At 46.5% G+C, this 15997-nt stretch overlaps 1 protein-coding gene across 1 annotated transcript in view; it reads left to right on the forward strand.

Annotated features, from left to right (window-relative positions):
• The window catches only part of ACAD9 (acyl-CoA dehydrogenase family member 9), a 386804-nt gene that overhangs the window by 145709 nt on the left and 225098 nt on the right, over positions 1–15997 (forward strand). The window contains exon 10 of the mRNA XM_069206630.1: positions 15394–15464. Coding sequence (XP_069062731.1) covers positions 15394–15464 — 71 coding nt within the window. The remainder of the gene's footprint in view (positions 1–15393; positions 15465–15997) is intronic.

The raw sequence follows: 15997 nt of genomic DNA on the forward strand, positions 1-15997 counted from the left end.
AGGTGCGGGTATTTTTCAGCGCATAAGTTATGCAATGTGTTTTTCGCTCATGTTTTCACTCTTCTCACCAAGGGCTAGAACATAACATGGAGGAGTGGAAATAAGATAAGGATGTATCAGGGTAATGTTTATGGTAGGGTAGGAAACAGCTCAGTCTTGTGAGCGCACTTTGGGAAATGGCCAAATATCTAATGTGCTAGAATTCTCCTCTCCAGCTTATTTAAAGTACATAAGATAGGTGTAAGGAAATGCCTCCTTGGCATGGTTACCCCCTGACTTTTTGCCTTTGCTGACGCTATGTTTTGATTTGAAAGTGTGCTGAGGCCTGCTAACCAGGCCCCAGCACCAGTGTTCTTTCCCTAACCTGTACTTTTGTTTTCACAATTGGCACACCCTGGCATCCAGGTAAGTCCCTTGTAACTGGTACCCCTGGTACCAAGGGCCCTGATGCCAGGGAAGGTCTCTAAGGGCTGCAGCAAGTCTTATGCCACCCTGGGGACCCCTCACTCAGCACAGACACACTGCTTGCCAGCTTGTGTGTGCTGGTGAGGACAAAACGAGTAAGTCGACATGGCACTCCCCTCAGGGTGCCATGCCAACCTCACACTGCCTATGCAGTATAGATAAGTCACCCCTCTAGCAGGCCTTACAGCCCTAAGGCAGGGTGCACTATACCATAGGTGAGGGCACCAGTGCATGAGCACTGTGCCCCTACAGTGTCTAAGCCAAACCTTAGACATTGTAAGTGCAGGGTAGCCATAAGAGTATATGGTCTGGGAGTCTGCCAAACACGAACTCCACAGCACCATAATGGCTATACTGAAAACTGGGAAGTTTGGTATCAAACTTCTCAGCACAATAAATGCACACTGATGCCAGTGTACATCTTATTGTAAAATACACCCCAGAGAGGTGCCCCCTGAAACCTTAACCAACTACCTGTGTAGGCTGACTGGTTTTAGCAGCCTGCCACACTCGAGACATGTTGCTGGCCACATGGGGAGAGTGCCTTTGTCACTCTGTGGCTAGTAACAAAGCCTGCACTGGGTGGAGATGCTCATCACCTCCCCCTTGCAGGAGCTGTAACACCTGGCGGTGAGCCTCAAAGGCTCACCCTCTTTGTTACAGCACCACAGGGTATTCCAGCTAGTGCCTGCCCCCTCTGGCCACGGCCCCACTTTTGGCGGCAAGGCCGGAGGAGATAATGAGAAAAACAAGGAGTCGTCACTGGCCAGTCAGGACAGCCCCTAAGGCAACCTGAGCTGAAGTGACTCTGACTTTTTTGAATCCTCCATCTTGCAGATGGAGGATCCCCCCCAATAGGGATAGGAATGTGACCCCCTCCCCTTGGGAGGAGGCACAAAGAGGGTGTAGCCACCCTCAGGGCTAGTAGCCATTGGCTACTGCCCTCCCTGACCTAAACACACCCCTAAATTCTGTATTTAGGGGCTCCCCTGAACCTAGGAACTCAGATTCCTGCAACCTAAGAAGAAGAGGACTGCTGAGCTGAAAAACCCTGCAGAGAAGACGGAGACACCAACTGCTTTGGCCCCAGCTCTACCGGCCCGTCTCCCCCCTTTCGAAGAAAACTACTCCAGCGACGCTTTCCCCAGGACCAGCAACCTCTGAATCCTCAGAGGACTGCCCTGCTCTAAAAGGACCAAGAAACTCCAGAGAACAGCGGCCCTGTTCACCCAAGACTGCAACTTTGTTTCCAAAGAAGCAACTTAAAGACAACTGCATTTCCCGCCAGAAGCGTGAGACTTGCAACTCTGCACCCGCCGCCCCCGGCTCGACTTGTGGAGAAACAACACTTCAGGGAGGACTCCCCGGTGACTCCGAGACTGTGAGTAACCAAATTTGTCCCCCCTGAGCCCCCACAGCGACGCCTGCAGAGGGAATCCCGAGGCTCCCCCTGACCGCGACTGCCTGACTCTCAGATCCCGACGCCTGGAAAAGACCCTGCACCCGCAGCCCCCAGGACCTGAAGGATCGGAACTCCAGTGCAGGAGTGACCCCCAGGAGGCCCTCTCCCTTGCCCAGGTGGTGGCTACCCCGAGGAGCCCCCCCCCCCTTGCCTGCCTGCATTGCTGAAGAGACCCCTTGGTCTCCCATTGATTCCAATTGAAAACCCGACGTGTGTTTGCACACTGCACCCGGCCGCCCCCGTGCTGCTGAGGGTGTACTTTCTGTGCTAACTTGTGTGTCCCTCCCCCCCCCCCCCCCGGTGCCCTACAAAACCCCCCTGGTCTGCCCTCCGAAGACGCAGGTACTTACCTGCTGGCAGACTGGAACCGGGGCACCCCCTTCTCCATTGAAGCCTATGTGTTTTGGGCACCACTTTGAACTCTGCACCTGACCGGCCCTGAGCTGCTGGTGTGGTAACTTTGGGGTTGCTCTGAACCCCGAATGGTGGGCTACCTTGGACCCAAACTTGAACCCCGTAGGTGGTTTACTTACCTGCAAGAACTAACAATTACTTACCTCCCCTAGGAACTGTGAAAATTGCACTGTCTGTCTAGTTTTAAAATAGCTATATGTGTTTTATTTGAAAAGTATATATGCTATTGTGATTATTCAAAGTTCCTAAAGTACTTACCTGCAATACTTTTCATGCAAAGTATTACATGTAGAATTTGAACCTGTGGTTCTTAAAATAAACTAAGAAAATATATGTTCGATGGCATGTGTAGCTGCAGATACACATGTTGTGCATAGTCCGCCGTCTGGTGTTGGGTCGGAGTGTTACAAGTTGTTTTTCTTCGAAGAAGTATTTTCGAGTCCAGAGACCGAGGGACTCCTCCTCCTTCGTTCCATTGCGCATGGGCGTCGACTCCATGTTAGATTGTTTTTTTTCCCGCCATCGGGTTCGGACGTGTTCCTTTTCGCTCTGGGTTTGGGGACGGAAAGATAGTCTTAACTTCGGAAAACTACGTCGGTATTGTTTCGCTGGGGATCGGGTAAGAATAGAATCGACACCGAATCGTGAAGAGCTCCGGTAGCCCTTCGGGGTAATTTCGATCCCCCGTCGGGGCCTGGTCGGCCCGACCGCGTTTAACATTGACACTGATGGAACGGACCCCGTTCCGATTCTGTCCTAAATGCCACAATAAATATCCATATACAGACCAACATTTGGTCTGTAACTTGTGCCTGTCGCCCGAGCACAAGGAAGAAACGTGTGAGGCCTGTCGTGCGTTTCGGTCCCGAAAAACGCTCCGTGACCGGCGAGCCAGAAGATTGCAGATGGCGTCCACGCCGACAGGACACCGAGAGTTCGAGGGACAAGGAGAAGAAGAGGAAGCCTTCTCCATCCATGAATCGGACTCTGAGGAATTCGACGTCGAAGAAACCGTGAGTAAGACGTCGAAACAAGCACCACACAAGAAAACAGACAAGGCCCAGGGGACGCCACTGCCAACAGGCCATGGCTCAACCCATAAAGTAGGTGACCGTCCATCGGCACCGAAAAAGGCCGAACTGGTGCCGAGATCGTCCGACTCGGGTCGAGACACAGGCACGCAGCAATCTCGGGACTGAGAAAGTGCTGCCGAAAAAGATCGACGCCGAGACAGCGGAACCGAAGCTGCTCGGCGCAGACAGCGGCACCGAGGAAGATCGACGCCGAGAAAGCTCAACGCCGAAAAAGAAAAAATTCGCCTCGGAGCCGAAAACAATCAGAGACACAGTTTCGGTGCCAAAACGACCAGCAACCGAACCAACTGCCAGCTCATATACAGAGGAACAATCACTGTCCTCTCAAATGCGCAAACACAGATTTGAAGAAGAGTTACAGACCACTGATGTAGACCACACACAAAAGCGGATCTTCATACAAAGTGGGACAGGGAAAATCAGCACTCTTCCCCCAATCAGGAGAAAAAGGAGACTTGAGTTCCAAACTCAAGAACAAACACCACAAAAAATGGTGAAGAAGGTAACTCCGCCACCCTCTCCTCCACCTGTAACTCACATATCACCGGCACAGACTCCGTCACATTCACCGGCTCATACCACCATGAGCCAAGATGACCAAGACGCTTGGGACCTATACGACGCCCCAGTATCAGACAATAGTCCTGAGTCGTACCCTACCAAGCCCTCGCCACCTGAGGACAGCACAGCGTATGCACAGGTGGTAGCTAGGGCAGCAGAGTTCCATAACGTGTCGTTACACGCAGAACCTGTCGAGGATGACTTCCTTTTCAACACCCTCTCCTCCACCCATAGCACCTACCAAAGCCTGCCTATGCTTCCAGGAATGCTAAGGCACGCAAAGCAGATCTTCAAAGAACCAGTCAAGAGTAGACCGATAACGCCAAGGGTGGAGAAAAAATATAAAGCACCGCCCACGGACCCTGCTTTTATCACCTCACAACTGCCACCAGATTCAGTCGTGGTAGGGGCAGCTCGCAAGAGAGCCAACTCGCACACATCAGGCGAGGCACCACCTCCGGATAAAGAGAGCCGCAAGTTCGACGCAGCTGGGAAAAGGGTCACAGTACAAGCTGCAAACCAGTGGCGCATCGCAAACTCTCAGGCGCTCCTAGCGCGATATGATAGAGCCCATTGGGACGAGATGCAGCATCTCATCGAGCATCTGCCCAAAGAATTTCAAAAACGGGCAAAACAAGTGGTTGAGGAGGGACAAAACATCTCCAATAACCAAATACGCTCCTCTATGGACGCAGCGGACACAGCTGCAAGAACAATAAATACCGCAGTAACCATAAGAAGGCACGCATGGTTGCGCACATCTGGCTTTAAACCGGAAATACAGCAAGCGGTGCTCAATATGCCGTTCAATGAACAGCAATTGTTTGGACCCGAAGTGGACACGGCAATTGAGAAATTTAAAAAGGACACTGACACAGCCAAGGCCATGGGCGCACTCTATTCCCCGCAGGGCAGAGGCACTTTCGGCACCTTCCGCAAAACAACTTTCAGAGGGGGGTTTCGGGGTCAAGCCACACAAGCCAGCACCTCACAATCAACACCGTCTACCTACCAGGGACAGTACCAAAGGGGAGGCTTTCGGGGCCAGTACAAAGGAGGACAATTCCCTAGAAACCGGGGAAAATTTCAAAGTCCAAAAACCCCTACAACCAAACAGTGACTCACAAGTCACTCAACCCCTTCACACAACACCAGTGGGGGGAAGACTAAGTCAGTTTTACAAATCCTGGGAGGAGATAACAACAGACACTTGGGTCTTAGCAATTATCCGACATGGTTATTGCATAGAATTTCTCCAACTCCCTCCAAATGTCCCACCAAAAACACAGAATATGTCAAAACAACATCTAGACCTTCTAGAACTAGAAGTTCAAGCATTACTACAAAAGGACGCAATAGAATTGGTACCATGTACACAAGTAAACACAGGAGTTTACTCACTGTACTTTCTAATACCAAAAAAGGACAAAACACTGAGACCAATCCTAGATCTCAGAACACTAAACACCTACATCAAATCAGAACACTTTCACATGGTCACGCTACAAGACGTGTTACCACTGCTAAAGCAACAAGACTACATGACAACCTTAGATCTAAAGGACGCGTATTTCCACATACCGATACATCCCTCGCACAGGAAATACCTAAGGTTCGTATTCAAGGGAATACATTACCAATTCAAAGTGTTGCCGTTCGGTATAACAACCGCACCAAGAGTATTCACAAAATGCCTAGCAGTAGTAGCTGCACACATCAGAAGGCAGCAAATACACGTATTCCCGTACCTAGACGATTGGCTAATCAAGACCAACTCCCTAACAAAGTGTTCACAACACACAGATTATGTCATACAAACCCTCTACAAACTCGGTTTCTCCATCAACTACACAAAATCTCACATTCTGCCGTGCAAAACACAGCAATACTTAGGAGCGACAATCAACACAACAAAGGGAATAGCCACTCCAAGTCAACAAAGGGTTCACAATTTTCACAAGGTTATACAAGCCATGTATCCAACACAAAAGATACAGGCAAAGACGGTATTAAAACTCCTAGGCATGATGTCCTCATGCATAGCCATTGTCCCAAACGCAAGACTGCACATGAGGCCCTTACAACAGTGCCTAGCATCACAGTGGTCACATGCACAGGGTCACCTTCTAGATCTGGTGTTGATAGACCGCCAAACATACATCTCGCTTCTATGGTGGAACAGTATAAATTTAAACAAAGGGCGGCCTTTCCAAGACCCAGTGCCACAATACGTGATAACAACAGATGCTTCCATGACAGGGTGGGGAGCACACCTCAATCAACACAGCATCCAAGGACAATGGGACGTACATCAAACAAAACTGCATATAAATCACCTCGAATTGTTAGCAGTATTCCTAGCGTTGAAAGCATTTCAACCCATCATAACCCACAAATACATTCTTGTCAAAACAGACAACATGACAACAATGTATTATCTAAACAAAAGGGGGGAACACACTCGACACAGCTGTGCCTCCTGGCACAAAAGATATGGCAATGGGCAATTCACAACCACATTCGCCTAATAGCACAATTTATTCCAGGGATCCAAAATCAACTAGCAGACAATCTCTCTCGAGATCACCAACAGGTCCACGAATGGGAGATTCACCCCCAAATTCTAAACACTTACTTCAAAATTTGGGGGACACCTCAAATAGACCTATTTGCAACAAAGGAGAACGCAAAATTCCAAAACTTCGCATCCAGGTACCCACACAGGCAGTCTCAAGGCAATGCACTATGGATGAACTGGTCAGGGATATTTGCGTACGCTTTTCCCCCTCTCCCTCTCCTTCCATATCTAGTAAACAAATTGAGTCAAAACAAACTCAAACTCATACTAATAGCACCAACATGGGCAAGACAACCTTGGTACACTACACTACTAGACCTGTCAGTAGTACCCCATGTCAGGTTGCCCAACAGACCAGATCTGTTAACACAACACAAACAACAGATCAGGCATCCAAACCCAGCATCGCTGAATCTAGCAATCTGGCTCCTGAGATCCTAGAATTCAGACATTTAAACCTCACCCAAGAATGTATGGAAGTCATAAAACAAGCTAGAAGACCATCCACTAGACACTGCTATGCAAGCAAATGGAAAAGATTTGTTTGCTACTGCCATAATAATCAAGTTCAACCATTACATGCATCTCCAAAGGATGTAGTGGGATACTTACTACATTTACAGAAATCAAATCTAGCCTTCTCTTCCATAAAGATACACCTCGCAGCAATATCTGCATACCTGCAGATTACCCATTCAACTTCACTATTTAGGATACCTGTCATTAAAGCGTTTATGGAAGGCCTAAAAAGAATTATACCACCAAGAACACCACCTGTTCCTTCATTGAACCTCAACATCGTCTTAACAAGACTCATGGGCCCACCTTTTGAACCCATGCACTCATTCGAAATGCAATTCTTAACGTGGAAGGTTGCATTTCTCATTGCCATCACATCTCTAAGAAGAGTAAGTGAAATTCAGGCGTTTACTATACAAGAACCTTTTATTCAAATACACAAAAATAAAGTAGTCCTAAGAACCAATCCAAAATTTTTACCAAAAGTTATTTCGCCGTTCTACTTAAATCAAACGGTAGAACTACCAGTGTTCTTCCCACAGCCAGACTCAGTAGCTGAAAGGGCACTACATACATTAGACATCAGAAGAGCACTAATGTACTACATTGACAGAACAAAAGAAATTAGGAAAACAAAACAACTGTTTATTGCATTTCAAAAACCTCATACAGGAAACCCTATATCAAAACAGGGTATAGCCAGATGGATAGTTAAGTGCATCCAAACCTGCTACCTTAAAGCAAAGAGAGAACTGCCCATTACATCAAGGGCACATTCAACCAGAAAGAAAGGCGCTACCATGGCCTTCCTAGGAAACATTCCAATGAACGAAATATGTAAGGCAGCCACATGGTCTACGCCTCACACATTTACTAAGCACTACTGTGTAGACGTGCTATCCGCACAACAAGCCACAGTAGGTCAAGCCGTACTAAGAACTTTATTTCAGACTACTTCCACTCCTACAGGCTGAGCCACCGCTTTTGGGGAGATAACTGCTTACTAGTCTATGCACAACATGTGTATCTGCAGCTACACATGCCATCGAACTGAAAATGTCACTTACCCAGTGTACATCTGTTCGTGGCATTAGTCGCTGCAGATTCACATGTGCCCACCCACCTCCCTGGGAGCCTGTAGCCGTTTGGAAGTTATCTTCAACATTTGTACATTTGTAAATATATTACTTAAACCTTAGTTGGTACATACTTATTCATTCCATTGCATGGGCATTATTACTAACATACACAACTCCTACCTCACCCTCTGCGGGGAAAACAATCTAACATGGAGTCGACGCCCATGCGCAATGGAACGAAGGAGGAGGAGTCCCTCGGTCTCGGGACTCGAAAATACTTCTTCGAAGAAAAACAACTTGTAACACTCCGACCCAACACCAGACGGCGGACTATGCACAACATGTGAATCTGCAGCGACTAATGCCACGAACAGATGTACACTGGGTAAGTGACATTTTCATTTTCTATACAAAAACCTATTAGCCTGGAATTGTCTCTGAGTGTGTGTTCCTCATTTATTGCCTGTGTGTATGTACAACAAATGCTTAACACTACTCCTTTGATAAGCCTACTGCTCGACCACACTACCACAAAATAGAGCATTAGTATTATCTCTTTTTGCCACTATCTTACCTCTAAGGGGAACCCTTGGACTCTGTGCATACTTTTCCTTACTTTGAAATAGTGCATACAGAGCCACCTTCCTACAGTAGGGAAACCAGTGGACCAGGAAAATATTGAACTCGGATGGGGGTGCCTGTGCCTGCCGCCACTCCCCTGAGTGTAGTTCTCTCTTCACGGTCGACTGGGTTCACTGCCTGTTGCTGGCAAAGAAATGAAGCAAGTGAGCCCCATGGTGATGAATTCTTTTTAATTATTCTTTTTAGCTTTGCATTGTGAATGAATATATGTCATCACTGTAAATGCGGATATATAATCCATGATTAAAGTAGTGTATTTTCATTGTTTGTTTTTGTGATCATTTTTATATCACTGCTGTGATCATTTTTGGAAGTGTATTCATGTTACTGCATGATTCCTCAATTCGAACCAAAAAAAGTGCCTTAATAAATGTATTACTCAGACTAAAAGTTTTGCATTGTTGGAATTCCTTTTATTCGTGTTTCCTCTTAGTTTGAAGTAGAAGCAGAACACTTTTATTTCACTGTGGTGACTTTCTTCAAATGTGCACTCATGATGTACATAATTGACCTTATTCAAACCATGCAAAGTGCCTTGATAGCTGTATTTTTAGGTTGCAACATGAGTGTGTTGCATACCAGAAATTCCTTTCAGTACTTGTGTATTTCTTCTTAGTCTGCAGTAAAGCAAAACATCTAGCCACCGGGACTGCAACTGGACCCTCCAGGAACCGACAATCTGCAGCACTGTCGATGACTCACCTCTGCAACATTGTTTCTCCGGCTCCGTCCAGGAACTGCAACATTTCCTGTGCATCCTCTGCGGGTGACGAGTCTTCAGCCTGCACAAAAAGCAAGAAGGAATCTCCCTTGGAGTGAAGGAGTCACTCCCCTGTGTCCGCAGGCACCAACTGCAATGACGTCCGCTTTGTAGATCTTGTCTCCTTCAAAACTGCGTGGATTCTGCAACACAGGTACTGGAGTGGTCTCCTCAGTCCTCTCTACCAGATGTCCAACTTGGGAGACGGTGAGCCCTTGCCTCTCCTTGCAGGACAGTACCCTTGTGCACTGCAACTCGTGCAGCTACCAAGGCTTGTTGGCTCTTCTTTCTAGGGATCTTCAGGCTCTGTGTTGCCCCAGCCTCCAGCACTCTTCCCAGCAAAGCAGAGTCTCCTGCCTGCTGCTCCAGCGACGTGGAACTCCCCTCCAGGTGTGTTGAGTGGGCCTCACTGCAACTCCTGTGCCTGTTGCCTGTGAGGGGCTGCATCCTTGTCTTCCGACTCTCCTCACTGCTGAGGGTCACTTGGGACACCCCTCCTTAGGTTGAGTTCACCTGGACCTTGCTGGTCTCCTGCAACTCTGCAACTTTTGCCTCTGCCAAGGCTTGTTGGTGGTTTTTCAACAGCACTCACTGACTGAAACTCTTCTTCTGTCGTGGGACATCGCCTGCATCACTTCTGGAACTCTTCTTCTGCTCCGGTGCTGCACAGCGGACTCCTTGCCTCCATCGTCGACCAGGTCCTGCATCTCCAAAAGGGTGGGTAGTGGCTCCTGCCCCAACCGGACACTCCAACTCGACTTGGACTTGGTCCCCTTCTTTTGCAGGTCCTCTTCTGTCAGGTTCCACCTTTGGTTTCTTCCAGTCTTGCTTGGGTCTTGCCCAGTCCTTTTCTAAAGTTTACCTGTGAGTTTGGGGAAAAATCAGTTACTTACCTCCTTTCTCCTGGTCGCTGGGGGGCACCCTGGTACTTACCTTTTGGGGTTCCTACTTCCTCCTTTTACAGATTCCATTTCCTTGGGTGGGAGACGGCCTTTCGCATTCCAATTACTTAGTGTATGGTTTTGCCTCTCCCTAGGGTCTTTACTATTTTATTTTATTTTACCACTGGCTATTGCTTTCTATGCTAATCCCGGACTTCTAATGTGTATATAATAGTGTGTTTACTCACCTGCTAGAAGAGTAGTATATAGTATTTTATCATATGAGTTACTATAATAAAGTACCTTTATTTTTGTAACACTGTGGTTATTTCATGTGTGTAAGTTGTGTGACGGTAGTGGTATTGCATACGCTTTGCATGTCTCCTAGATAAGTCTTGGCTCCTCATCCACAGCTACATCTAGAAAGCCCTGGCTTCCTAGACACTGTCTACACCTCACTAATAGAGGATACCTGGTATAAGATGATAACACCATAGGTGCTCACCACACACCAGGCCAGCTTCCTACAGAGATCAGCAAGGTTTTGAGGAAATGATAGTGTGGTTTTGATGGATTTTCAATCTGATGGCTCTAGCTTGTTTGGTGAGAATGACAATTTGGCTCTCAAAAGGTTTAAATACAGTCGAGCCACAGCACGATGTCTGAGACTTTTGTCTCCAACCAAGCAGTTCCACCAACAGTACAGGAATTTTGGGTGTTCTTCCAGGGGGCTAGCTTACAGACCTCACCAGCCCTCCCAACCTGTACAGGAATAGCACAGTCCTTTCGAGGTAAAAGTCATGGTGGTGACAAAGGCTGATTGCACCAGCAGGGCAGATGTTCCCTAACCCTTTTTCTTAAGCTGCAGCAGCTGACAAGCTACTTTAACTTGTCCTGGGAGGCTCATGCTCAACTGGAAGGTAGCAGGCATTTGATCATCTGCAGGAGGTTCATCACATAGGACAGATGGGTCTTGCAGATCATTCATATGGGCTACTCTCTGCCTTTCACCTCCGCTCACTCCTGTCCCAATCACATCACAGCGACTATCATCTGACAAATCTACAATTTTGCTGCAGAAAGTCAACCATCTGCAGTCCAAAGGTGCCATTGTGTGAGTGTTGGCTTCAGAGTATAGAGAGAGGTGCTACTGGTGATACCTTCTCGTTCCAAAGAAGATTGGAGGCCTAAGCCCTGTACTGCACCTTTACCCACTGAATGCCTTTTTGTGATGAAACAAATTGAAAATGCTCACCTGGTCTCGGACTTGCAGGGCGCCTATTATCAATACTCATCAAGTACTCCCATAAGCATTATCTGAGGTTCTTGGTGGTTGTCAGAGCACTGTTTGCTATGCTTTCCTTTGGCTTTGTGCCGGCTCCTCTGGTGTGCACAGAAGTGATGGTGTGGTTGATTCATACCTTTGGAAGTCTGGGATGCATGTGCTCCTGATAACCAGCTGTGCAGGCTGGGCTTGCAGCAGTCGCTCATAGACCACACCAAATGATGAACAAACTCCTGACATTTCTGGTGCTGTCCATCAACGAGTAAAGGTTCCACCTGGGCACCATGCAGAGGATTCTCTTCCTTGGGGCTGTTCAAAGCTGCCCATGAGTGCAGGGATTCCTGGAGATTCAGAATAAGATCCAGATGTTCCAGGCTCAACCCTGGTTATCCGTAGGGACCGCTCTGAAGCTTCTTAGACTCATTGCCTCGTGCATCCTCCTTGTCGCAAATACCTGATTGCATGTGTGGGCCAAGAAGGGGACCCTCTGGGCTTCCTCTCTGAATACATCCACATGTTGCAGAAGAAGCTCAGGATCTCTGGCAGACAAGCATTAACTTGACCTGCTGTTCTCCCTTCCCTACTAAGATATATAGGGTTTCGACAGATGCATCACTGCTGGCTGGGGGCCGTCACCTGAGGGAGTTGGAAATCGGAGTCCTTTGTTCTCCAGCATAAAAAGGCAACTCCATAGCAGTCTTTTGGAGCTTCAGGCAATCCATCTGTCCCAGAATGCCTTCCCACTATTCACCAAGAAAAGGCTGGTGCAGGTCCTCACAGATGACTCAATCACCATGTAGTACTGCAACACGGAGTGGGTTCATCGATCTTGTGTCCTACCCTGTGGATGGCTAGACCAGCTGAACACCTTTCTGATAGCCAGCAGGTTCCCTGAATGCCCGAGGAGATTAGTTTGAGCAGACATAGGTTGGTGGATCACAAGTAGCATCCCAAGGTGAAAAAGCCTTTTTCGAGCAGTGGGGTATGCCCTGGTTAGATCTGTTTACCACCATGGATGTGCTGTGGCGTTTCCTCAAGGAAAGAAACTGGGAGATGCTATCTGACTGCAATACAAATGTGTCTCCTGTATGCGTTCTCACCACTGCCTCTCCTGCCTGCGGATTTGATGAAAGTCAGGGCCCACTGGCTCAAGTCATCTCGATAGCCCCAGACTGAGCCAGGATAGTATGGTACCAAGCGCTCTTGTGCATGATGGTTTGCTCTCCGACACAGCTATTACATTGGCAGGACTTTCTACCTCGGCAACAGGGGAAGGTACTGAATTAGTCTCCACAACCTTTACCTCCTTGAATGAAGATTGAGCAGTGACAGTTCAGTGCATTTGATCGGACTGCCACAGTAGCGACAAAGTCCATCCATTCTGGACTCTTGAGAAAAATGTTTTGCCTGAAGTAGCGCTGTTATAGTCTCTGCAGGCTAAACCTTCAGATGTATTAATATTTGGTTGATGTGTTATGGGCTATCTGTTAACCCTGTCAGCATTTCTGCATTTACCTGATCAACTATCTCTTTTTAATTTACCTGTTATGTATTCAATCAAAAGTCTGGCGCACATTTATTCCCCTGAAGCCATTTGTCATGCCACAATGGGAAGTGAAGTTAGTGTTGACATTTGTTATGTGCACGTCTTTCAAGTTGGTGTACTGCTGCTCACTATGGTTCCTGACGCTCAAAACCGTTTTCTTGAAAGCTGTCACCTCTGCAAGCCGTGTGGATGTATATGCTGGTACTCTCAGTGCAACCACCCTGAGGAGCTGGGCAGCCTTCTTACCCCAAGTTGTGACACTTTTTCACGCTGATCACCCTGTCACTTTAACATTTGTTTGCACCACCTCACTTTTTTAAAGAGTAGAGGCTTCATAAGACCATTAAAGGACGTAGAGTTTCTAAGTCAACCGCACAAAAGAAGTTTGTTCTTAAAACCAACTCGTTATGGGGTTATCTTCTGCAAAGCAAAAGTAAGGTGAAACGGAACAGGACGCTATCAAGATAGTCTTTTGCATCAAAAAATTGTTCGCACTGGCTGAGAAACAACCCCGTGAAGGCCTGCAGGCTTATTTCAACTGGGCCAAGACTGCTAGTCCTTTGCTTCAACATATGCTTCAAACTGGCCAAGAAACCTCCCTCTGCAGTGCTGCTGGCTCATTCCACCAGGGCACACGACGCTACAATGACATTGGCAAGAGGGGTGCCGGTTCTTGACATTGGTGAAACTGAGATGTGAGTATCGGTGCACATGTTGACAGCTAGGTCTGAATGGCAGGCCATTTGGTGTGCTGGTTCTGCAAGATTTCCTAATCGGAGTCTTCTCCTCAGACCTTGAGCTTTAGGGAGGTACTGCTGTGGTATTTATTCTGTGGGTGAGGAATACTGGTTAGAAGTATCCATCAGAAGGAAAACATTGTTGCCTTCAGCAACATTCTTTCTGGTGCATGCTGTATCTAACCTCTGATTTCTCATTGCTCTCCGAACTACCAATTCTGTGGAGTGGACTTCTGAACATCTTGATGAGTTTGGAACACTGTTCCCTACGATTTGTTTGACGCTCCAAGTCTGAGGTTGCGGATGGAGGAAGTTTATGAAACTGATGTCTCTGTCATAGCGTGGCGCTTTTACAAGGCTCCACTCCTTTACTTCTGGGGTGATGTGTTGTGATTGGGAAGTCACACCACACCATTTATCAGCACAGAGGAACATTGCTGTAAAAATCCTCCTGATCCCGTCTGGCACCTGGGAATATTGTAAAGGCGTGGAATCTAAAGGTGAGAAATCTGCAATTCAATTATTTTCCAGAAAGAGTATTACCTAAGTTTGTAACATACTCATTAAGCTAGGCCCCCTTTTTCACTAAATTGAAAGTGAGTTTAGAAAACTACCCTTTCCTTAATGTTTGTTTGCAACTGGTTGGGTATAAATAGCACTAGTAAGGTACACATAGTACTTAGAAGTGTTTCGTCTAGTTGTGCACTAGGTGAATGTTATATTTATATGAACTGTCATGTTTTAATTAACAATTGGTTTTGTTGCATTTCCATAATAGGTTAGATTGCAAAATGTTTAAAAGATTTTGAATGTCAACTTCTCAAAGTAAAGAAACTGGCCCAGATGGAACTTTGTTCAATAATTTTTTGATACAGAGTTATGTATATATTACATTGCATTTCACAATTGTTTGTCTATTTGGCTCTTGCCATTTCACACACAACTTTAAAATGCATACATTGATCATTTAACATTAAATTTCATATGTTTTGTTAGCTCTTTACCTTCCATACAAAAATGATGGGGTCCGGCATGTAATGTAAAATATTGTCCCTTAAGTTAAATAAAGTGAAGGAATCCCTTGATGTTTCAGTCATCTTATTACTATATTTGCAACCAGAGAAACAAATCCCTTTCATCACATATGCTTTATTGCTTTTGAATTTAGCCCTCAGTCTCAATGATTGTGTGGTTCTAGTGGGCTGCAAGTGTCTTTGGCCTTGGGGACGGAATGATGAGTCAGGACACAGGGAGATTTTGCCTAAATATGACAATATATTAACTGCGCATGATATTGGGGTTGTATATTTCTGGAAGTGCAGATACCTTTTGGTTTGCCACTTATTTTGATTTATTGAATTAACTTTTAGAAATGACTTCTGAATATGCTGGGACCAGAAAACAGTTCAATAAGAAACTTGGTGAATTTGGGTTGATTCAGGTAAGTAACCTTCTTAGATCAATGACGTGTCTGTTTTGCAAATGGCCGTCATTTGGTAAACTGATTATGTTGGCTTTTCAATAAAATAATAATAATAGTGTCACTGATTCTGAGTAAATAGTCCCTTATGGAAAACCATTACAAGAATTGCTCATAAGCAATATGTTGGATCGTAGCTGAAGTAGTGCAAATTCTGACTGGGATACCAACTGAACAGTCAAATGCTAAGCAACTTTGTATGTTTTGCGATCTAGTGGCAGAGTCACTCATAGAAGAACTATTTTATAGTGGTATATGAATAGAGCACACGGGCATTCAAACCACTGTATCTTTTGTCTTATTATATAGTCTTCAAAATGATGCCCTCCTTTATTAGGAGGGGGCGGGGTGGGGGAGGTTTTGCCATGCTGACATGCTGTCTTGGAAGGGACAGGTCCCTGTCATAGATGCAGTCTGAAGGACACTGTCTACCTTGAAGCAGTACAAATCACGGATGAGCAGGGAGTTCTTGATGGAAACATTGTTCATGCAAG

Source organism: Pleurodeles waltl, chromosome 9 (genome assembly GCF_031143425.1).
Source record: "Pleurodeles waltl isolate 20211129_DDA chromosome 9, aPleWal1.hap1.20221129, whole genome shotgun sequence".
NCBI lineage: Eukaryota > Metazoa > Chordata > Amphibia > Caudata > Salamandridae > Pleurodeles > Pleurodeles waltl.